Consider the following 24,631-nt stretch of genomic DNA (forward strand, 5'->3'; position numbering starts at 1 on the left):
TGAAAATAACTGGTCTTCTTTTGTGTAGGTGACAGTACCTTGCAATGCTTCTTGGGAGGCTTTCTGCATGATTGATATTTGTAAACTACAGGAAAAAACTAGGATAAGCATGGGTAGCATATGCCAGCCAGTAGGCATTGGTGAACAGCTTTTGTTTTCATCATACTCATGAACACAAACTATACTATAAATCTTTTAATTACAAGGAAAATTGTGGGAATCACAATCCTTACCTAATGGCATGTGGGCTCTCGTGTCAAAGAAAATGCCTCACATAGAAAACTGTGGTCTACAAATTATTTGTACTAGCTCATTCGAAAAAAAAATAAAAAATTAAAAATTGTATGGGGCAAAATTTACAACATCCATGATTATTGTGCCAGAACAGCTGCACCCACTAATCTAAGTGTGAAGCCCCGCAGGTGCTGTGTCGGTGTCGGTGCATTACCTTCAGGGACTCCACGTTGCTGGATCTCCGTCACTGGTAGGAAATCTTCTTGTTTGATCGTGACGCCACTCTCAGTATTGCGGTCAGTGGGGACCGCCACTGCAGGTTAGGGGACGCCTGGGGCTGATGGTGGGTGCAGTCGGATGTAGTAGCCTCCTGAGAGTGAGGCAAGCCCCAGGGCCCGGTGTAGGTTTGTAGTACTACAAGTCGCAGAATGACCACACAGGCAGAGTGTCTTTCAGGGTTTTTACTCACATTTGATGGCAGGGTGAGTAGCCCGGGCGTAGCTGGGATGAACCAGGTGGAACCAGGTATCCTTCAGGCTGACTTTATGAGGGTGACTACTGACTCGCCTTCCTTAGCCCTTGGTGGTTTGGGGTAACCCCGACTTTGAGTCCCTATGGGGGTCACCCAGGGAAGATGCTCCAAGCCTCTCTCCCCTTCTTGTTTCGCCGTGTGCTTGTTCCCCGGACCAGGCCACTCCAGCCTCTTGCCTCCTATGACCTATGGGCCCTAACTTGTGGTTACGTGGCTGCGGCTTTTGTAGTGTTGTGGTGTGGGCTTTAAGAGCCCCACACCGGCAGGTTTAGCAGAAGAAAGTTGAATCTATCCCCGCTTCGGGATCTGCCGCCCGGTTGGGCCTGGTACTCTCTAGCAGTCTCCTTACTTCCCACTCCGTTGCACTCCCTAGCTGAAGCTGGCTTTCAGGCAGCACTCCTAGTTGACCGTTCTCCCCCGTCAGTAGCCACTGCGCGGACGCTGTCAGATTGCACAGCTCCAGGGATCTGCTCCTCACTTGAGCTCCCTGGACTCTACACTGAACTGGCTCACTGCCCCTCCTCTCCTGTTCTTGCCTACGCCACCTAGCAACCAGACTCTCCACCACACCCCTTGAGAGGAGATGGAGGCTCTACCCCCTCCTCTATTCCAGTGAAGGTGAAGGCTTGCCCCCTCCTGGGATCCCCAGGGGTCCTCTCATGGGTACATGTGTGAGACCTGGTCACTATGCGCCTGTGCTCCACACCCCGGTCAGCCTTCTGGATTACCTGTATTGTACTGTCCCCAGCATGGGTGCAGTACTCAGTGGTGCCTGACCAGGTCAGGGGCGCCACATTCCCCCTTAGTTATCACCAGCACGTCCTCGGGCTGCAAGACAACATTTTAAAATGCATAAGACATTAAAACATGTAAAACATTTTTAAAACCACCAGGTATCAGACATCACCACCCTCCACCCACAAGTCCGTTAACCCACCCAAAACCCTCTCAGGAGGCAGGTCACCGGTCCTGTTGGTAACCAGGTCTGGGCCATCCGTTTCCCCAGACCTTTCCTCCAATCTTCCTCTCCCGTTGGCCGCGACTTCAGCCACTTCTGGCAGGATGTAGAGGCGGCTTTCATGGGCTGGTGGTTTCAGGGTATACCTGGCCTGGTGGATCCGCGCCGTCAGCCTCTTCTGGCAGGATGCAGAGGCGGCCTCCACAGTTGGTGCTGACCAGGTACCCTCTTTGTGGTGGTGAGCCAAGGCCCCATAAACAGGCGTGCTCTCTGGTCGCAGGTGAGCCAAGGCCCTTTTCTACGGACGGGCCCCCCTGGTTGCAGACGAGCCAAGCCCCTAAACAGGCTGGCCCTGGTGGTGGTGCCACTGGTGTAACTATTTACACTGCGAGAGTTTGTGGCTATAGCAAGTTCATAGCCTTAAAGTTTATTTCTCACAATAGTTTTTGTGGGCACATTCTTAAACAATAACGTTGCAAACTTTTCAACTTGTCAAAACTTCAACTGGTAACTTGCTGTATTTCTTGACTTCTCTCTACTCTACTCCTCCATTTCACCAGGGCGTGGGCATGTAGGGCACCGGCACCTGTGACTTTCTTGCTCTCCGTCGTCGTCCGTGGTTGTTTCATCTGTAGGATCTTTATCTTTGGTTGTTTCATCTGTAGGATCTTTATCTTTCCGTTCTTGGTCTTCGTCTGTTTCTACATCTGGTTCTTTATCTCTGTCTTTTCTTTCTTGTCTTTCTTGTCTTTCTTGTCTTTCTTGTCTTTCTTGTAGCATGGGATGGCTGTAAGGTTTGCTGGGACATAACGCTACGTCCAGGGCATACAATCCCCTTTCGCCTTGATGCATGGTGAACTGAACTGAGTCTCCCATCTTTAGATTTCTGCCAGGGTGTCCTCTAGGCAGATGAGCGCTTACATCTCTCCTGTTAACAAATATCCCCTCCTTGATGCCAGGGGCTACAATGAATCCATAACCACTTTTCAAGTTGAAATCTTCCACTACGCCATAACACAGGGGTCCTCTGGCCTGGGCTTTGGACCTTCTTAGGCACCTTTTCTCCTCCAGGTCTCTGACCGTGACTTCTCTCTGCTCTGGGGATTGTGGTGCTGGAGCAACCTGTGTTCTGCTGCGCCGTGTCTTGCGGGCTGGATTCATGCCTGTGGGCTCCCAGGTGAGGTCTTTGGGTTGATCTTCATCTGCTGACGGTGTCAAGTCTTCCTCATCCCAGCGAGAATAGGGCAGCATCTCTGGCTCTGGGTATGGGTCCACTGCTGGTGGCACTGGAGTCGGAGTCAGCCCCTCAGCTTCCTGGCCTCCCCTCCCCCTTAGTTCTTCGCTGCACCCTGGTTGTGGCAGCGTTGGGGATGAGTGTTCTTCAGCTGGCCCAGGCGGTGGACTCTCCGGCGCAGCTGCAGGGGTTGCCTGAATCTCCTTGGGGGTATACGGAGGGAGCAGGTACCGATCCACCATCTCTTGTGGGAACTGGGCCTCTAGGTCAGCCTTCAGCTTCCAGTATTCGGGGTCCTCTCCTATCAGGGTCTTCCTAGCAGGGACCTCTGTGGACTGGGGAGCGGTGTCTGCTCTGGCCTTGCAGGCCGGGGTAAATGGCGAGGTAATCTCTTCTTGGCGGGCCGCGCCCTGTATGGCGGCGGCCTGGTCTTGGCGGGCCGCGCCTGGCATGGCGGCGGCCTGGTCTTGGCGGGCCGCGCCCTGTATGGCGGCGGCCTGGATTGGCGTTTCTGTCGCGGCCGGTTCCTGGCGGGCCGGACTGGACACTGCAGCCGCGGTCTCCCTTGGCGTCGCAGCCTCGATGGGGTCCGTGCAGGCTGAGCCGGGCGTCGCTGCAGTGATCGGAGCTTGGCGGGCCGCACCCGGCGGGGCTGCGGCCTGGTTCAGCATATCACTTGCGGCGCGGACGAGCGTCGCTGCTGCGTTGGGGTCTTGGCGGACCGGGTTTAGCAGGGTGGCAGCCTGGGTCAGCGTCACACCTGCAGCACGGATGAGCACTGCCGTGGTGGTCGGAGCCCTGCGGGACAGGCGGGGCATCGCTGCAGCGGCCTGGGCTTGGCGGGCCGCACCTAGCGTGGCTGCGGCCTCACTCAGCGTCGCCGCACCGGGCGCCTCCTCTGGGACCGCGGTCGTAGCAGCTAGGGTCGGGGCTCTTGTTCTAGCCGGGGCAACACCGGACTCACCCATCGGGGTCTGAATCGTCGTCGCCGCTCGATCCGGCAGGCTCCGCGCGGCTCTCTCCTCATAGGTCCGGACCGCTGCAGCCATCTCCAGGAGCTCCTTGCGTTCCTCATAGAGCCGTCGCATAATCCTGGCCTCCAGCTGATCACAGAAGAGGGCAAGCTCCCGGCACCACCAGGCAGCAGAGCCTGGTTCTGGGTATCCGCGTCTGGATTCCATTTCTGCTCTCCGCAGCAGCAGGTTTGTGGCTTCCCTTCTCTCCCGCCGTTTCTGGACGCTTCCGCTCTCATAGCCGGCAAGGTCAGAACCCTGCAGGGGAGCTCTGGGTAGCCACACCTCTTCGTGGGCGGTAACTTCTTCCAGCGCGGGCTGCTGTTGTTTTTCAGCGCGCTTTTCATGGTGGCAATATGGCGGCGCTTCCAATTTTTCAAGCGGACCGCCCAGGCACATGGTCACCTGTCTGAACAGGTCTAGTCCTTATCCTGTTCGTGACGCCAGATGTGAAGCCCCGCAGGTGCTGTGTCGGTGTCGGTGCATTACCTTCAGGGACTCCACGTTGCTGGATCTCCGTCACTGGTAGGAAATCTTCTTGTTTGATCGTGACGCCACTCTCAGTATTGCGGTCAGTGGGGACCGCCACTGCAGGTTAGGGGACGCCTGGGGCTGATGGTGGGTGCAGTCGGATGTAGTAGCCTCCTGAGAGTGAGGCAAGCCCCAGGGCCCGGTGTAGGTTTGTAGTACTACAAGTCGCAGAATGACCACACAGGCAGAGTGTCTTTCAGGGTTTTTACTCACATTTGATGGCAGGGTGAGTAGCCCGGGCGTAGCTGGGATGAACCAGGTGGAACCAGGTATCCTTCAGGCTGACTTTATGAGGGTGACTACTGACTCGCCTTCCTTAGCCCTTGGTGGTTTGGGGTAACCCCGACTTTGAGTCCCTATGGGGGTCACCCAGGGAAGATGCTCCAAGCCTCTCTCCCCTTCTTGTTTCGCCGTGTGCTTGTTCCCCGGACCAGGCCACTCCAGCCTCTTGCCTCCTATGACCTATGGGCCCTAACTTGTGGTTACGTGGCTGCGGCTTTTGTAGTGTTGTGGTGTGGGCTTTAAGAGCCCCACACCGGCAGGTTTAGCAGAAGAAAGTTGAATCTATCCCCGCTTCGGGATCTGCCGCCCGGTTGGGCCTGGTACTCTCTAGCAGTCTCCTTACTTCCCACTCCGTTGCACTCCCTAGCTGAAGCTGGCTTTCAGGCAGCACTCCTAGTTGACCGTTCTCCCCCGTCAGTAGCCACTGCGCGGACGCTGTCAGATTGCACAGCTCCAGGGATCTGCTCCTCACTTGAGCTCCCTGGACTCTACACTGAACTGGCTCACTGCCCCTCCTCTCCTGTTCTTGCCTACGCCACCTAGCAACCAGACTCTCCACCACACCCCTTGAGAGGAGATGGAGGCTCTACCCCCTCCACTATTCCAGTGAAGGTGAAGGCTTGCCCCCTCCTGGGATCCCCAGGGGTCCTCTCATGGGTACATGTGTGAGACCTGGTCACTATGCGCCTGTGCTCCACACCCCGGTCAGCCTTCTGGATTACCTGTATTGTACTGTCCCCAGCATGGGTGCAGTACTCAGTGGTGCCTGACCAGGTCAGGGGCGCCACATAAGCACCTCACTGATGACTGGAAATGAGCGGCTGCAGGGAGGATAAACGGTATTTACCTGCATTTGAACACTAGATTTGCAGGATAAAATCGTTTCTGGAGGAGACCAGTTGCCTTAAATGTAACTGTTATGCAGGAAAGCTATTAGGACAAATAGTTTTTAAACCGTTGCCATGAACATAACCCTAAAACTGTATTAGGGCTAATGGACGCTGAACCTCACTCTACACCTACCCATGGTTAGGGTCAAAAAAATGTAACATTTATTATAATAAGCTGTTTACTCTTGTTTGTTTTCTTTTGCTACAGGTGACAATTCTTTTTTCAGAATTGACAGTTCCTTTTGCAGTTTTTTTCACTCCTAATCACAAGTGAGAGGTGAAGCAGTGAACTGCAGGAAAATGTAGGCAGATATTTGGTATTAGCCATGATGTGACCGCTGTGATGGGCTTATTACAGCAATCACACCTGTGAAATGCCTATCACAGTTCTTTCTGATGTTTCCAGCTATAAGATAACAGTGAGGGCATGGCAATTTTAATGATGCTTTCAGTGCAATCTAACTGTAAAGCGTCACTGTAAAGTGGCAATGTACAATTAAACCTCTTAGGCCGGGGCCACACGGGGACTACTGCGATCCTCGCATGACACTCGGCTCACAATGGCAGCACAGCAGGAGCCGAGTGTCATGCGAGTGTCATTGCGACTGAGGTCCGATCATGTGATCGGACCACAGCTGCGGGGGGCGGGCCAGCGCTGAGGAGGGGAGGGCCGACTCTGAGGAGGGGAGGGCAGGCGCTACAGAGGGGAGGGATTTATCTTCCTCTCTCCTCCGTAGCCGGCCATTGCCATCCTCGCTCTGCACTCACATTACACCGGTGTAATGCGAGTGCAGTGAGATTTTTCTCTCGCCCCATAGACTTGAATGAGTGCGAGAGAAAAAAGGATCGCATTGCACCCGCAGCATGCTGCGACTGTTCTCGGTCCGATTAGGGCTGAGAAAATAATTGCTCATGGGTGCTGACACATAGGCTAATATTGGTCCGAATGGAATGCGATAAAACCGATTTTCATGCCGTGTGTCTTAGGCCTTAATGAAAGCATCTTAGCGGTAATTAAAAGGTTAATTATAATCATTGCACCAGTTTACTATTAGTGGTTGGAGGTGGCTCAGTCTAGATTCATATGCTTCCTGAGCTATGTGACCCCACAACAGGCAGTTATAGACATTCTCCACCATTGGTGTAAGGAAAGAGTTGTTTGCCTTGTTATATTTAACCCTGTGCCATCTTTCTGAATATAATGATTTATAAAGGTAAATGGGGAAAAAGTGTCTTTCAGCGATAATAGCTTTTGATTAAGAATACCTGAATCAATGCTCCAACATCTTCACTGAGTTTGTCATCATGCTTAAATTCTACAGTCACCGCTTTGTCGGAGTCCACCGCAGCCATCTCTATGTCCGTCGTGTTGTTCATACACACAGCACCAAAGAAATCTGTGGCTCTGAAGCCTGAGAACAAGAAATGCAAATTTAGGTGCTTCACTAATGAGTCTTAGCAGAACAGAGTATGATGGTTTAATACAGAGGTGGGTTACTAATTTTATATAGTATGAGCCCCCACATAGCTCCCTATATACAGTATGAGCCGAAGACAGCCCCATACAAACACTATGAGCCCCCACATGGTCCCCTATATACAGTATGACCTTCACATAGCACCATATATACAGTATGAGCCCCCACATAGTCCCTTATATACAGTATGACCCTCAGAGCCTCCTATATTCTGTATGAGCCCTCTTATAGCTCCCTATATACAGTAAGAGCCCCACAGGGCCTTTTATATACAGTATGAGTCCTATTAAAGCCCCCTATATACTTTAATATCCCCCACACAGCTCCATATATACACTATGCGCCCCCACATAGCCCTGTATATACTATATGAACCCTCACATAGCACCCTATATATAGTATGAGCAACCGCATAGCACAGGTACACATCAAATACACATAAAAAACCCTACTAGTCCCCTGGGCGTTAGTTCCCCTAGCTAGTCGGCTCCATTAGCATGTTAGTACACCCTTGTGGGCGTGCTAACATGCTAATGCATGTGCAGCATCACTCACCTCTCCGCCGCCATCGCTGCCCGATGTTGGATTTCGGCTCAGTGCACATGACCCCGGAGTTTCGGTCATGCGCACTACTTCAGTTTGAAGCCAGGATGAGTACACCCAGCTTTATAGTGCGCATGACCGGAACTTCCGGGGTCATGCGCACTGAGCCGAAATCTTCAGGCGTAGATGGCAGCCGTAGAGGTGAGTGAGATCCTTCTCTGACGCTGCACATTCATTAGCATGTTAGCACGCGCACAGGGGTGTACTAACACGCTAATGGAGCCGACTCAGGGGAACTAACACCCAGGGGACTAGGCCCCTCGCTCATTAGCATACGATATAAGATCTTTAGAAATACTTTTTCTAACGATCTCTTTATCTATGCTAGTGTATACAGGTGAACCAAAGAAGAAAGAATTGTGATAGAACACCCATGTATTAAACAAGTGAATTACTTTATTTAAACAGGTGAACAGTGATAACGTGTTGCACAGACAAACAAGCAGGGGGCGCACAATCCAAGAAGGTAAACCCAATGTGTGGATAACAAGAGTATTAAATGGATAAGCACATGGTGTAATGTACCCCAATATATAAAACAACCAGTCTTAAGCCGGTCTTAAAGGGAACCTGTCACCAGAATTTTCACTATTAAACTAAAAGAATCCCCTTCTGCGGCTCATGGGCTGCATTCTATAAAGGTTCATCTTGCTACTGGCCCCCCTTTCAGACCTAAATAACAACTTTATAAAATATTACCTTTGGTACGGTAATGAGGTTTGCTGGCCCGGTGGGTGGGCTGTATTTCGACCGTTATCCCCCCTCCTGCCGGTCATCCGGACAATGTCATCACCAGCGTCATCCAAGTACCCGCCCATAATCTCGCGCTTGCGCAATAACATCACCGGCGCTCGCGATTTGAAAACAGTGCTCAGTCTCGCGATAGTGCCACTGCGCATGCGAGAGACTTCGAGAGCACTCATCTATGTAAATGAAAACTGGGGGACGGTGAACAGCGGCAGGAGGGGGGATAACGGACGAATTACAGCCCGCCCACCGGGCCAGCAAACCTCATTACCATACCAAAAGGTAATATTTTTCAAAGTTGTTATTTAGGTCTGAAAGGGGGGCCAGTAGCAACATGAACCTTTATAAAATGCAGTCCAGGAGCTGCAGAAGGGGATTCTTTTAGTTTAAGGCTATGTGCGCACTTTGCGTTGAGTTACTTGCAGTTCTAAACGCATCCTCTGGCAAAAATTGTCTTTGTCAAATTTGGTTGTGACCACAAAAACGCTATAAATACGCTTGCGTTTTTACCGCGTTTTGCCGCGATTTACATGTTTTTTCATTGCTTAAAGTCAGATGCGTTTTGACTACAAATACAATGCTAAATAAAGTTTAAACATTCAAACACTTTGGAAAAAAAAGGAAAAAATGAAAACAAATATCTTGAATAAAATCATACACGAAATATCTAATATTATTAAAATAACTGTGTTCTAATATCTATGTATAAAATAACGTTAAATTAATGATTTTCATTAATTTAATTGTCGGACTATGTGTGTGTGTAAAGGGACATATCATGCCTTTAATATAATGTCAAAAAAGCATGCGGTTTGCTTCGGTTTTACCACGTTATTGCCGCGGGTTAGTACATGTGTTTTAATGCATTCAATGCAATAAAGCACATTGAAAAAAGAAAACAAAAAAAGTAATTTCCTTCTGAGATAGATAGTAGATAGATAGATAAATAGATAAATAGACAGATAGAAGAATAGATAGAGGGATAGATAGATAGATAGATAGATAGAGGGATAGAGGGATAGATAGATAGAGGACAGATCAATCAACAATCGACACGCTGCAGTTCTCCCGAGTGGTAGTGTGTCAACATTACCGAGCGTGAGAAATGACCTGTAATTAGCTCTGCAGGCTCGTTACGAGGCTGCATTCAGTACAGTGTCAGACGCGGCTGGATCAGTCTGCAAGCATCGTGGGACCTCGGTGGATTTACGCCGGAGCTGTGTGTTGGGGGGTTAATAAAGGGGGTGAAAGAGGGTTTTTTTTGTCTTTTATTTAAAATAAAGGATTTTTCGGTGTGTCTGTTTATTCACTTTACTTACGGGTTAATCATGTAAACTGTCTCATAAACGCTGCCATGATTAAGCCTGGACTTAGTGGCAGTGATGCGCTGCCATTAACTCGTTATTACCCCGAATTGCCACCGCATCATGGCAATCGGGAAGAGCCGGGGACACTCCGGGACTGCCGCATAATGGATGCGACAGTCCCGGGACAGCTGCGGGCTGATATTCTCGGCTGCGGGAGGGGGGAAGCATTAACCCTGGCCCTCGCCCTCCCCAGCCTGAGAATACCGGGCCGCCGCTGTGTGCTTACCTGGCTGGACGGTAGAAATACGGCGGCGCACATGCTATTTTTTTTGTAATATGTATGTTTGATTTCTATGTGCATTCTATGTCTGTGTGTGAGTGTGATGTGTGTGTGTTCTATGTCTGTCTGTGTCTGTGATGTGTGTTTACTCTGCTCCGCTTCTTCTTCCTGTCATAATGACATCACTTCCCTGCAAACCGCAGGCAGTGATGAACATTATGTCCCGAAACCGCAAACTACCGCAGGGAATAACGCAGGAAAACACAATGAACCGCACAGAATTTGCTACCTGCATTATTCCCTGCAAGATTTAACGATTACATTGGAGTCAATGGAGTGAAATCCCGCAGCTACCTGCGGAAAAGAAGTGACATGCAATTGTTTTCGCTGCGGGAATCCCGCACCAAAATATTCAGCTATCAAAATTCGCATAGTGCGCACAGCATTTTTTTCCCATAGGATTTGCTGGTGAATCACTGCAGAGATGTTATGACCATTTCATGCAGTGAAACATGCAGGAAAACCGCAGGAAATCTGCGGCAAAAACCGGCAAGTGCGCACAGGGCCTAATACTGTACTCTTGTTATCCACACATTGGGTTTACCTTCTTGGATTGTGCGCCCCCTGCTTGTTTGTCTGTACAACACGTTATCACTGTTCACCTGTTTAAATAAAGTAATTCACTGGTTTAATACATGGATGTTCTATCGCAATTCTTTCTTCTCTGGTTCATGTTTGTGCTGCGATTCTTCCCAGGTCCACTATTTTTGCATGCTAATCGGATACTATTTATGTTTTACATCAACATTTGATAATCATCATGCAATGAGTTTGGCTGCTGATTGCTATTGAGCTTGTGTATACAGGGACAGATAGGCAGGGATTAGCAATAGGCACCCTGAACTCTTCGTGGTTCTGGGTGCATATTGCACCTGACAGGTCCCCTTTAAAGAGGATCAGTCACCAAATTCCACAGTACAAACTGCGGATGCTAGTAACTCGTAAAGACATGATGACACTACTATAATTAATGAACATCCATGTCAGAATGAATGTAGAACCCTAGAACTCCTGTGGAAGTATTCCTACATAATATTAAACAGGACATTATTGAAGTCCATCTTTACCAATCAAAGCTACCCTGCAGTGAATAGGGGAATGCGTAACATTGTCTGTAGGAGGCGTGACTGAGTATGAGTATGTCCACCAGCACACAGCATATTACGGTAAGTGGACATGCTCATTACTGTACAATTTGAACACCAGGTGGCACCATGCCATGTAAGTACTTCTCTTCACTATATGTGCATGAAATACATTGCCAATTATCCAATGCCATGATACTTAAAGGGAACCTGTCACCAGGTTTGTCCCCTATAAACTACGGCCACCACCACTAAGCTCTTATATACAGCAGTTTAGAATACTGTATATAAGAGCCCAGGCCGCTCTGTATAACATAAAAAAAACAGCTTTTATTATACTCTCCTGTGGGCGGTCTGGTCCGATGGGTGTCGCTGCTCTCGGTCCGGCACCTCCTTTCTTGTTTCATTCGCCGTCCTCCTTCCCTGCCCTATGTGGACGACACGTCCTATGTCATCCACACAGAGTCCTCCATTGCTTTCCTGCACACGCGCACTTCTCTCTGCTCTGCTGAGGGTAGATCAAAGTATTGTAGTGCACATGCACAGGCGGTCTTTGACCTTTCCCTGTGCCTTCGTATTACAGAACTTTGCTCTGCCCTCAGCAGGGTATAGAGAAGTGCACATACATGCACAAGAGCACAATGGTGGATTCTGAGTGGATGACATAGGACGCATCATTCACACAGGGCAGGGAAGGAGGACGGCGACTGCACAGGATAGAAGTGCCAGACCGAGAGCAGCAACGCACATCAGACCGGAGCACCACGCAGGTGAGTATAATAAAAGATGTTTTTTATGTTATACAGAGCGTCCTGGGCGCCTATATACAGTATTCTATAATGCTGTACATAAGGGCTTACTGGTGGTGGCCGCGGCTTATAGGGGAGAAATCTGGGGATAGATTCCTGTTAAAGAGGAAAAAATATCGGCACATCCAACGTAAAATAATTTTTCTTTATTTTCACATGGTATTAAAAAAGTCCATCCATATTCAGAAGACCCGACGCGTTTCCAACGCAAAAGAGCGTCAAGGACGCTCTTTTGTGTCGGTAACGCGTCAGGGTCTTCTGAATATGGATGGACTTTTTTAATATCATGTGTAAATAAAGAAAGAAATTATTTTACGTTGGATGTGCCGATATTTTTTCCTCTTATTCAAGTTATAGTCCACCTGGCGGACTTCATATCGTTGCACTCCATGGATGTGTGGTGACCTATTCCATTGGGCGTGTCAAGCTTTCCTCCACTTCGTCTGTTGTTGTTCCTGTTAAAGGTGTATTTCCATTTACAAGTTGTTCCACAAATTATACCACTGAACCTGCAGCTACCCCAAAGAACAGTGACATAATGTGTGCTGCTTTCAGTGGAGAAGTAGTGACATTCTCATTCATTTGTATAGGAGTTCCACATCACTGGTGGATAAAGGTCCCATTGGTGGGACTCCCATCTACTAAACATTTATGTTATATTCTATGGTCATGCCATAAATATACAACCCTCCTTTAGACATGCATATCAATTTGTGTAAGTGCTGCTTGTTGCTTATTCACATTTACAAACACGCTACTTTATAAAATGTAACATAAGAGAAAGGGGCTGTGGTGTATAAAAAGTGCTGATATTAAAGCCAGTGAGAAAGTTAATGGCAGGCAACAATATATGTTGGCAAACATTTATCAAAGAAGGCACATGTGATTATAAAATTGTGGAAACATATGTCAATACATTAGCCAAGAGCCAATTGACTAAAATGCAGCCACTTTTGATAAATATGGCTCTTTGTGCTTCTGCTACAAAGTCTGCGGTGCAGCTGTGACATTAGAAATGTTATGTATGCTTATTTTATATATCAAAGTCGATGGCAAGTGAAAAATGGATTGAGAAACTGATGCAAATTCATGTAATTTTGTCCAATCTGCAGCCCTTGACCTCTGTGCGGAGAGCAATAAATTGGATTGTGACAGGTCATTTTTTTTTTTAGGAATGAAAGGCAATGTTTTTAGGTTATTTAACAAAACACAACCTGACCCTTACCAGACTGATGCATTTTGTATCCATTACAATCACAATAATTAGAATAGTCATTATTTAGTGCCTTGAAAAAGTATTCATACCGCATGAACTTTTCCACATTTTTTCAAGTTATACTGACAAACGTACAAAGATAAATGTATTTTATTAGGATTTAAGTGATACGTCAATACTAAGTAGAAAGGATTTATGAAGTGTCAATGAAATGATACATGGTTTTCAAAATATAAAAAATATAAATCTGAAAATTGTGACATGCATTTGTATTCTCCCCTGTAGTCGTATATTCCTAAATAAAATCCTAAGTGACCAATTGCCTCCAGAAGTCACATAATTAAAAATTGAGTCCGCCTGTGTGTAATTTATTCTCAGTATAACTACTGCTGTTTTGTGAAGGCCTCAGAGGTTTGTTTGAGAACATTAGGTATCAAACAACATCATGAAAACCAAGGAACACACCAGACAGGCCAGAGATAAAGTTGTGGATAAGAGTAAAGCAGTGGTATCAGCATCATACTGTGGAAATGCTTTTCTTCAGCAGGGACAGTGAAGCTGGTCAGAGTTGATGGGAAGATGAATGGAGCTAAATACAAGGCAATCCTGGAGGAAAACTAGGTAGAGGCTACATAAAACTTGAGACTGAATTGAAGGTTCACCTTCCAGCAGGACACTGACCCTAAACATACTGGTAGAGCTACAATTGATGGTTTAGATTGGCCCAGTCACAGTCTAGACCTAAATCTTTTTGAGAATCTGCTCACAGACGCCTCCATCCAATCTCGCTGAGCTAGAGCTATTTTACAGAGAAGAATGTACAAAAATGTCATCCTCTAGATGTGCAAAGCTAATAGAGACATACCCCAAAAGACTTGTAGTAGTAATTTAAGCGAAAGGTGGTCCTACAAAGTATTGACTGAGGGGGCTGAATACAAATGCAAGTCACAATTTTTACAGTCATATGAAAAAGTTTGGGCACCCCTATTAAGGTTAACCTTTTTTCTTGATAACAATTTGGGTTTTTGCAACAGCTATTTCAGTTTCATATATCTAATAACTGATGGACTGAGTAATATTTCTGGATTGAAATGAGGTTTATTGTACTAACAGAAAATGTGCAATCCACATTTAAACAAAATTTGACCGGTGCAAAAGTATGGGCACCCTTATCAATTTCTTGATTAGAACACTCCTAACTACTTTTTACTGACTTACTAATGCACTAAATTGGTTTTGTAACGTCATGGAGCTTTGAACTTCATAGGCAGGTGTATCCAATCATGAGAAAAGGTATTTAAGGTGGCCACTTGCAAGTTGTTCTCCTATTTGAATCTCCTATGAAGAGTGGCATCATGGGCTCCTCAAAACAACTCTCAAATGATCTGAAAACAAAGATTATTCAACATAGTTGTTCAGGGGAAGGATACAAAAAGTTGTCTCAGAGATTTAAACTGTCAGTTTTCACTGTGAGGAACATAGTAAGGAAATGGAAGAACACAGGTACAGTTCTTGTTAAGCCCAGAAGTGGCAGGCCAAGAGAAATATCAGAAAGGCAGAGAAGAAAAATGGTGAGAACAGTCAAGGATAATCCACAGACCACCTCCAAAGACTTCTGCAGATGGTGTCAATGTGCATCGGTCAACAATACAGCGCACTTTGCACAAAAAGAAGCTGTATGGGAGAGTGATGCAAAAGAAGCCGTTTCTGCAAGCACGCCACAAACAGAGTCGCCTGAGGTATGCAAAAGCACATTTGGACAAGCCAGTTACATTTTGGAAGAAGGCCCTGTGGACTGATGAAACAAAGATTGAGTTGTTTGGTCATACAAAAAGGCGTTATGCATGGAGGCAAAAAAACACGGCATTCCAAGAAAAGCACTTACTACCCACAGTAAAATTTGGTGTAGGTTCCATCATGCTTTGGGGCTGTGTGGCCAATGCCGGCACTGGGAATTTTGTTAAAGTTGAGGGTCGCATGGATTCAACTCAGTATCAGCAGATTCTTGACAATAATGTGCAAGAATCAGTGACGAAGTTGAAGTTACGCAGGGGATGGATATTTCAGCAAGACAATGATCCAAAACACCGCTCCAAATCTACTCAGGCATTCATGCAGAGGAACAATTACAATGTTCTGGAATGGCCATCCCAGTCCCCAGACCTGAATATGATTGAAAATCTGTGGGATGATTTGAAGCGTGCTGTCCATGCTCGGCGACCATCAAACTTAACTGACCTGGAATTGTTTTGTAAACAGGAATGGTCAAATATACCTTCATCCAGGAACTCATAAAAAGCTACAGGAAGCGACTAGAGGCTGTTATTTTTGCAAAAGGAGGATCTACAAAATATTAATGTCACTTTTATGTTGAGATGCCCATACTTTTGCACCGGTCAAATTTTGTTTAAATGCGGATTGCACATTTTCTGTTAGTACAATAAACCTCATTTCAATCCAGAAATATTGCTCAGTCCATCAGTTATTAGATATATGAAACTGAAATAGCTGTAGCAAAAACCCAAATTGTTATAAAGAAAAAAGGTTAACATTAATAGGGGTGCCCAAACTTTTTCATATGACTGTAGATTTATATGTGTAAAATATATAGAAAACCATGTATCATTTCGTTTACACTTCACATATACTTTCTACTTAGTGTGATCTCACATACAATCCCAATAACATACATTAAAGTTTGTAACAGTAATATGAAAAAAAACAAAACATGGAAACGTTCATGAGATATGAATACTTTTTCAAGGCACTGAATATAGTACAATATGCAGCTTTTACAAAACTTACACATATAATAAATAATAAATAAATAATATAAGAAGTTCATGAAAACCTGTCCATAAAGATGGCAGTTTTAATATTTTAGAATGAAGTGTTACCTGTACTTGTGCGCACTCGCATGATGGCATCAAATCCTATTCGCTTTTCAATATCCTTCCTGAGATCGTTTATAAAGTGCTGTCCATCAGTATGTACCTAGATCAGCACAGAGAAAGGCTTACATCACAGACACGTGCACACTCTATCCAGTAGATGGCAGCAAAACACAACTTACTTACAGGAATGTAACTGCAGCCTCAAGGTCTCCGATTAACCCTTCACATACAGACGGGCACATTTCTTAAGACATGCAAACTTCTACTATACAGCCAGGCTTATTAAAGTGGCTTATACTGGATACATTTCATGAATCTTTAGACTGTCTGGTCTGAGGATTCATTTACACTGTATAATTATCAGGAACAAGCTTTGCTAGGAACGCGCATTCCCAATTATAGGGCAACGTAGACAGGCTGCCAATCACCAGATGAATGAGCAAAACATTTGATTGTTGGGTGAAATTATTTTTAAGCTTATTTATGAATGATTGTCTTCAGCAGCACATCGTCCCTGTGGGGTGCACTTACATAGTGCTGGGCAGCCCGCCTGATCTAATAGTATGGGGTCACCATACGCCAGACACTGTGCATCACACATACCTGTGGTAAAATGTAGTATGGTCCATGTATACCATCTCTCCCACCTATTTCCTATAGACATCCCTATTATGCTGGACACCCACGATGAGATTTTGATGAGTTTTTTACCCTGCATATTTTTGCTGTGTCAAAAATGCAATGTCTTCCAGTTCCAGCACAGTGGATGGGATTTATAGAAACCTCATGTCCACTGTGCTTCTTTTTTACGCTCCATAACCTGGCCTGCCATGTATTTTTCAAATCCTTAACATATCCAGGAGGTGGGCGGGATGTTACATCCTGCTCATCTCCGCCCCTCCGTTGCTATTGGCCGCCTGCCGTGTGACGTCGCTGTGATGCCGCACGGCCCGCCCCCTTAGGAAGGAGGCGGTTCGCCGGCCAGAGCGACGTCGCAGGACAGGTGAATGCATGTGAAGCTGGCGTAGCGAAAAATGCTATCACTAGATATCGCAGCTGCGACGGGGGTGGGGACTATCGCGCTCGACATCGCAGCATCGGCTTGTGATGTCGCAGCGTGCAAAGCCCGCCTAAGTCCATGTTCACATGTTACCGCCATGTTGCTCTTTCATATCACATTTTTCCAAAATGGACATAACTTGGCATCAACATGTGATCAAAGCCCAATAAAACAGCATACCTAGATGGTATAGACACTCCAAAATGTAGTACAGCTGTAACCTAGCTTTCCCACAAACAGAAAAAAGTGTAAAAACAGTAAAGTACCATATCTAGCAGCCTGACATAGGACGACGGCTGAATGACTTCTATCACTCTTACTTTAGGAGGGAATGTTTACTCCATAATATTCTATACAATGAGCAATGGTTTTACCTGGAAATGATTATACTTGTAAAGTGTTCCTCCAGTCAGCATGGTTACCAGACCCATTGACGCCACATCAATATACTGGTTAGGAAATAGGAAGAGGTCAACACAGCACCCACTTGTCACACAATCCTTGGCCAGGCTTTCATATGCATTACATTGAGGCAGGAAGAGAGTCTAGATTTGAGAAAGGAAAAAAATAATGATATATCAACATAATTTGAAAGGGTGAGATCAGACAGTTCAGGTGGCCGCAGGGGTCAATGGCCACGTGATTTTGCAGGGTCAGGCACACACCAGGGAGGCTTTACCTCACTGACCTCAATGAAATCTGGCAGTAAGATCAGCCCTCATACACTGTCTATACGGTCACGCAGGTCAAAGAAAGTCGGATAAAATAAATTGATATTTGCGACCCAATGACTTATTCAAGACAAATACACATTTTCCTTAATATGAAAATGAGCTTAGATCTATGAACCGACCATAGATCTCCTCGAGAATCTGCCTCCAATGCTTATTTTGAATGAAGTGGCTTACATTACTAGTGTGGGATATGTAATGGCTGACAGCCCACTCTCCCTCCTGATCTACAAATCTTACCATACTAACACCAATATTCATTTAACATGCGCTCTGGAGGCAGAATCTCTGAGATATTTATGTCCGGCCCATAGATTTTAAAAGCTCATTTACATATTTAAAAAAAACTTAATCAGCCATCAAGTGCCTCTAACAGCTGCGGGTGGATCTTGGAGCTCTTAACTAGAGTTGAGCGCGGTTTGCGGTTCTCCAGTTCGCGGCTCGAGTGATTTTGGTGGCTGTTCTAGATCGAACTAGAACTCGAGCTTTTTGCTAAAGCTCGATAGTTCTAGATACGTTCGAGAACGGGTCTAGCAGCAAAAAAAACCAGCTAATTCCTAGCTGGCTTTCCGCTGTAATAGTGTAAGTCACTCTGTGACTCACACTATTATGAAATTTCAGTGTATAGTATGCGGGAACAGCGCATTCAGATCACTGCTGTTTGGATAATGCAAAATTTTTTTTTTTTCCCTTGTCTTCCTTCCCTAAGCGCGCGCGTGTAGTGGGGCGGGCCAGCATGTCAGCCAATCCCAGACACACACAGCCAAGTGGACTTTTAGCCAGAGAAGCAACGGCATGTGTGATAGGATGTCCATGTCACATGTCCCTGCATTATAAAAACGGACATTTTCCTCCAGCACGCCATTATCTGCCTTCTGCGCCCTTGGTGTCAGTCATCACTGACGCAGCTCCTATCTCCGATACTGCTGTGTACGCTCCATACACAGCGCTGTACAGAATAGGGATAGAAGTTTCTATCAGTCCTTTTAAGGGCTAATACCGGCAGGGTCAGAGCCATAGGTGACAGGTCCGTGAAAACAGAGTTTAACAGCTACACAAGATGACAGCGTCTGTGTTGCTAAGGTCAGGGATTTCCTCGCTGCATTTCCCCATTAGGAGGGATAGAAAGGCAGGCTTCCTTTCCTTTACCCAGAGACCCACAACCCTGCCACTGTACCCTCCTGCCCTTTGCACACTCAAACTCATTGTTACTAAGCCATTATACTAGCAAACACTGAGGAAACTTAGTGGCATCCTAAACGTGGCTGTTCGACTTCTGTATTGTCCCACTAGTGCATAGATATTTGCAGCACGTCTGCCTGCATTGCACACTCCAACTCATTCTTACTAAGCCATTATACTAGCAAACACTGAGTGAACTTAGTGGCATCCTAAACGTGGCTGTTGGACTTCTGTATTGTCCCACTAGTGCAAAGATATTTGCAGCGCGTCTGCATTGAACATCCAAGCTCATTGTTACTAAGCCATTATACTAGCAAACTATGCTGCCAGTTTAAGGGCCGTAGTTGCATTGTCAGGGATAATTATTGTTGTTTATTCTGCTGTTAATAAAGCTAGACCACCGCTGCAATCTACACCACCTCTCAATTTTTACTACCACATTTTAAGTGCACAATCTTGTCGCAATCAACATGAGTGGCAAAATGACAGATGCTGGTGGAAAGGGGAAGAGGCGTGGTGGAAAAGGAAAAAAAGAGTTTGTCCGTGGGGAAGGTGGCAAAGCTCCATTAACATCTGCTGAAGATAGACCATCTACCAGCAAAAGTAAGATGTCTACTACTTACCGTGGACAATCTGATGTGCTCCCTTTTTTACGGACACGAACAACTGGAACAAAGGTAGATGATGGCCAAAAAAGGAAAATGCTTGAATGGATCTCAAGTGGTCCAACAAGTGCCCTCTCCGCCACCTCAACTACCGCATCCAAAAAACACCAGTCCTCTGAGTTGTCATCCCAATCAAACTTGCTTTCTCCCAGCTCTGAAGTCTCCATCCACCCTGCACAGTATGGTGGAACTGAGATGGCTGAGTCTGCAGAGCTGTTCAGTCACACTACAGCCTGGGAATCAGAAGTCTGCTCCCAAGCTACAGTGAGTACAGACCATGAAATGGTCTGCAGTGATGCCCAGAACCTTTGTGACTCTGATTCAGGCCGTGAGGACCAAGTTTCTGAGCATAATGTTGACCCTTTGTCACAAACTGTAACACCTGTGGTTATAGACAATTAGGAACATACTGATGACGATGAGACGCAGATACCAGATTGGGATGATAACTTAAATATTCGGTCAGGGCAAGAAGAGGCTCGGTCTGAGGGTGATGGGAGTGCAAACACAACAATTGATGAGGAAGTTCTAGATCCCACCTACTGTCAACCCACAGTCAGGCACTCGAGGAGGTCAACAGACGCGGTGGAGGAGGATGCAACCGACGACGAAGTTACCTTGCGCCTTCCTGGACAGAGTCGGAACACTGGTAGCACGTCTACAACTGCATCATCAGCCACCACTCTGCCTCTGAGCACTAGTCGGGGGGGGCTCAGCAGGTCGCATGCCCTCTAAGCCTTGCCTAGCCTGGTCCTTTTTTGACATAGAAAAAGATCGCCCAAATTATGTGATCTGTAAAATTTGTCGTGATTCTGTTAGTAGAGGTCAAAACCTCAGCAGTTTGACAACTTCTTCCATGAATCGTCACATGAATAAATATCATATGTCCCAGTGGGAAGCTCACCGTGCTGCAATGCGGCCTAGCGGAGCCAACCATCCACCGCCTGCCCCTTCCAGTGCATCCGCGCGCTCGTCATCTTCTAGGACTGTGGGGACAGCTGTCACACCTGGTTTTCCACGCACAACTTCCACCACTGTAACCGCAACAGGCAGTTTGCTTGGTAGGTCGTCAGTTGGTTTGGAAGGGGAAACAAGTGATTGTGTACAGCTCTCTCAAACATCGATAGCACCAACGTTGGATGAAGGCAACATCATGTCTCCGCCTGCACTTTCCTCACAAACCTGCATTTTTCCAGGGACACCCTACTCAACACCGTCAACACACAGCAGCCAGATCTCTGTCCCTCAGATGTGGACAAATAAAACGCCATTTCCTGCGACCCATGACAAAGCTAAGAGGTTGACTTTATCCCTCTGTAAGCTCTTGGCTACCGAAATGCTGCCTTTCCGCCTGGTGGACACACAGGATTTTAGAGACCTTATGTCTGTCGCTGTGCCCCAGTACCAGATGCCCAATCGCCACTACTTCTATAAGAAAGGTGTGCCCGCGCTACACCAGCATGTCGCACACAACATCACCGCTTCCTTGAGAAACTCTGTGTGTGAACGGGTGCATTTCACCATCGATACTTGGACCAGTAAGCATGGACAGGGACGTTACATGTTGCTGACTGGGCACTGGGTAACTATGGTGATAGATGGTGAAGGGTCTGCTGCACAAGTCTTGCCGTCCCCACGACTTGTGTGTCAATCCTCTGTCTGTCCAAGTTCCGCCACTGCTTCTGCCTCCTCCACCTCATCTGTGTCCTCCACCTCCGCCCCAAGCCTGCCTGGTCAGGCCACCAGCGTTCTCACTGCGCAGAAGGAATCACGCACCCCTCATTACTATGCTGGCAGCAGAGCGCAACGGCATCAGGCGGTCTTTAGCTTGACATGTCTTGGGAATAAGAGTCACACAGCTGAGGAGTTGTGGTCAGCTCTGCGGTCCGAGTTTAATAAATGGTTGTCTCCACTCAACCTGCAGGCTGGTAAGGCCGTGTGCGACAATGCTGCAAACCCGGGTGCGGCCCTTCGCCTGGGCAAGGTGACACACGTACCTTATATGGCTCACGTGTTGAACCTTGTTGTCCAGCAATTTTTAACACACTATCCCGGCCTAGATGGCCTTCTGACCAGGGCACGAAAACTGTCTGCTCACTTCCGCCGTTCAACCGCCGCAGCTGAGCTACTTGCATCGCTCCAGAAGTCTTTCGGCCTGCTGGTTCATCGCCTGAAATGCGATGTGGCGACACGCTGGAATTCGACTCTCCACATGTTACAGCGACTGTGGCAGCACCGCCGAGCCCTGGTGCAATACGTCATGACGTAAAGCCTGGGCCAACGAGATGCAGAGGTGGGGCAGATCACCCTGATGGAGTGGTCTCAGATCAAGGACCTATGCACCCTTCTGCACAGTTTCAACTTGGCGACGAATATGTTTAGCGCTGACAATGCCATTATCAGCATGACAATTCCAGTCATTTACATGCTGGAGCACACGCTAAACACTATTCGGAGTCAGGGGGTGGGACAACAGGAAGGGGAGGAACTACAGGAGGATTCATATGCGCAAGGGACAACAACATCACCAAGGTCCAGACGTTCATCGTCACCAACGCAGCAGGCATGGGACCATGGGGGACAGGGATCAACAAGGGCGCATGGTAGCAGGCGAAATGTTGAGGAAGGTGCAGGAGAACATGAAGAAACGGAGGACGAACTGTCCATGGACATGGAAGACTCAGCGGATGAGGGAGACCTTGGTCAAATTTCAGTTGAAAGAGGTTGGGGGGAGATGTCAGAGGAAGAAAGAACGGTTAGCACCTCTATGCCACAAACACAGCGTGGACTTGGTCCGCATGGCTGCGCAAGACACATGAGTGCTTTCTTGCTGCACTACCTCCAACATGACCCTCGTATTGTCAAAATTAGAAGTGATGATGACTACTGGCTTGCCACACTATTAGATCCCCAGTACAAGTCCAAATTTTGTGACATAATTCCAGCCATAGAAAGGGACGCACGTATGCAAGAGTATCAGCAGAAGCTGTTACTCGATCTTAGCTCGGCTTTTCCACCAAACAACCGTGCAGGTGCAGGAAGTGAATCTCCCAGTTGTAACTTGACAAACATGGGACGGTCTCGTCATCTTCAACAGTCTACCCGTACCAGTAGCACCGTATCTGGTGCTGGTAACAGCAATTTTATTGAATCTTTTCATAATTTTTTTAGACCCTCCTTTGCAAGGCCAACAGAGACAACAAGTCTGACACATAGTCAACGGCTGGAGAGGATGATACAGGAGTATCTCCAAATGAACATTGATGCCATGACTTTGCAAATGGAGCCTTGCTCATTTTGGGCTTCAAATCTTCAAAAATGGCCAGAGCTCTCCACTTACGCCTTGGAGATTTTGTCGTGTCCAGCTGCCAGCGTTGTCTCTGAACGTGTCTTCAGTGCTGCTGGGTGTGTGCTGACAGATAAGCGCACGCGTCTGTCCAGTGACAATGTGGACAGACTAACGTTCATCAAAATGAACAAGTCATGGATCCACAAGGAATTTACTACCCCTGTGTCATCCTGGGGAGAGTAAATGCTTGTGGATTTGGAATGTGCTTGATGCAAATCAAAACATCCTGTTTGCAACTAGGGCACAAGTGCTGCCACTGATGGGGTGTCTGTGTAGCCCAATTTTTGGAAAAAAGGGAGACTCCGCTTGGAGTAACCCTTGCTTGCTGTGTTTTTTAAAAGGAGCCAAGATGAACAAGTCATGGTTCAGCAAAGACTTTGCTACCTACCCCGGTGTCATCCTGGGGACGGTTAATTATGGCGTATTTTTGAATGTGCTTGATGCAAATCTAGCTGTGAAGTGTACAACTGGGGCACAACTGCTGCCACTGAAAAGATGGGTGTGTGTGGGGCTCAATTTTTGGAAAAAAGGGAGACTCCGCTTGGAGTAACCCTTGCTTACATTGTTTTTAAAAATGATCCAAGATGCACAGCGCTGGGATCAGGAAAGACTTAGCTACCTACCCCGGTGTCATGCTGGGGACGGTTAATTATGGCATATTTTTGAATGTGCTTGATGCAAATCAAAACATCCTGTTTGCAACTAGGGCACAAGTGCTGCCACTGATGGGGTGTCTGTGGGGCCCAATTTTTGGAATAAAGGGAGACTCCGCTTGGAGTAACCCTTGCTTACAGTGTTTTTAAAAAGGAGCCAAGATGAACAGAGCTGGGATCAGGAAAGACTTTGCTACCTACCCCGGTGTCATGCTGGGGACGGTTAATTATGGCGTATTTTTGAATGTGCTTGATGCAAATCAAAACATCCTGTTTGCAACTAGGGCACAACTGCTGCCACTGATGGGGTGTCTGTATAGCCCAATTTTTGGAAAAAGGGGAGACTCCGCTTGGAGTAACCCTTGCTTGCTGTGTTTTTTAAAAGGAGCCAAGATGAACAAGTCATGGTTCAGCAAAGACTTTGCTACCTACCCCGGTGTCATCCTGGGGACGGTTAAGAATGGTGTATTTTTTAATGTGCTTGATGCAAATCTAGCTGTGAAGTGTACAACTGGGGCACAACTGCTGCCACTGAAGGGGTGGGTGTGTGTGTGTCCCAATTTTTGGAAAAAAGGGAGACTCCGCTTGGAGTCACCTTGCGGTGTTTCACATGATTTTAGAAGGGCGTGCCATGCCTATATCTGTGTCTCCTCCTCTTTTTCCTTGTCCAGCTCTTTTGTTTTCGCATGAGTATATGTCCTTGTCACTTTCCCATGTGTTTGTGTTGTGTTGTGAGTTGTTTGTCACCTTTTGGACACCTTTGAAGGTGTTTTCTAGCTGTTTTTATGTGTTTGTGAATGCCTGCCATTGTTTCCTATGCGGTTCGAGTTCGGTTCGT

The 24,631-nt window shown here is 46.9% G+C and overlaps 1 protein-coding gene across 1 annotated transcript in view; it reads right to left on the minus strand.

The window, feature by feature from the left end:
- SEC24D (SEC24 homolog D, COPII component) overlaps positions 1-24,631 on the minus strand; it is a 164,588-nt gene that overhangs the window by 23,340 nt on the left and 116,617 nt on the right. The window contains exons 15-17 of the mRNA XM_075350122.1: positions 17,588-17,758; positions 16,157-16,253; positions 6,941-7,086 (exon numbers count right to left, since the gene is read on the minus strand). Of these exons, the coding sequence (XP_075206237.1) occupies positions 6,941-7,086; positions 16,157-16,253; positions 17,588-17,758 (414 nt within the window). The remainder of the gene's footprint in view (positions 1-6,940; positions 7,087-16,156; positions 16,254-17,587; positions 17,759-24,631) is intronic.

The sequence above is a fragment of the Anomaloglossus baeobatrachus genome, chromosome 1 (genome assembly GCF_048569485.1).
Source record: "Anomaloglossus baeobatrachus isolate aAnoBae1 chromosome 1, aAnoBae1.hap1, whole genome shotgun sequence".
In the NCBI taxonomy this organism is placed as follows: Eukaryota; Metazoa; Chordata; class Amphibia; order Anura; family Aromobatidae; genus Anomaloglossus; species Anomaloglossus baeobatrachus.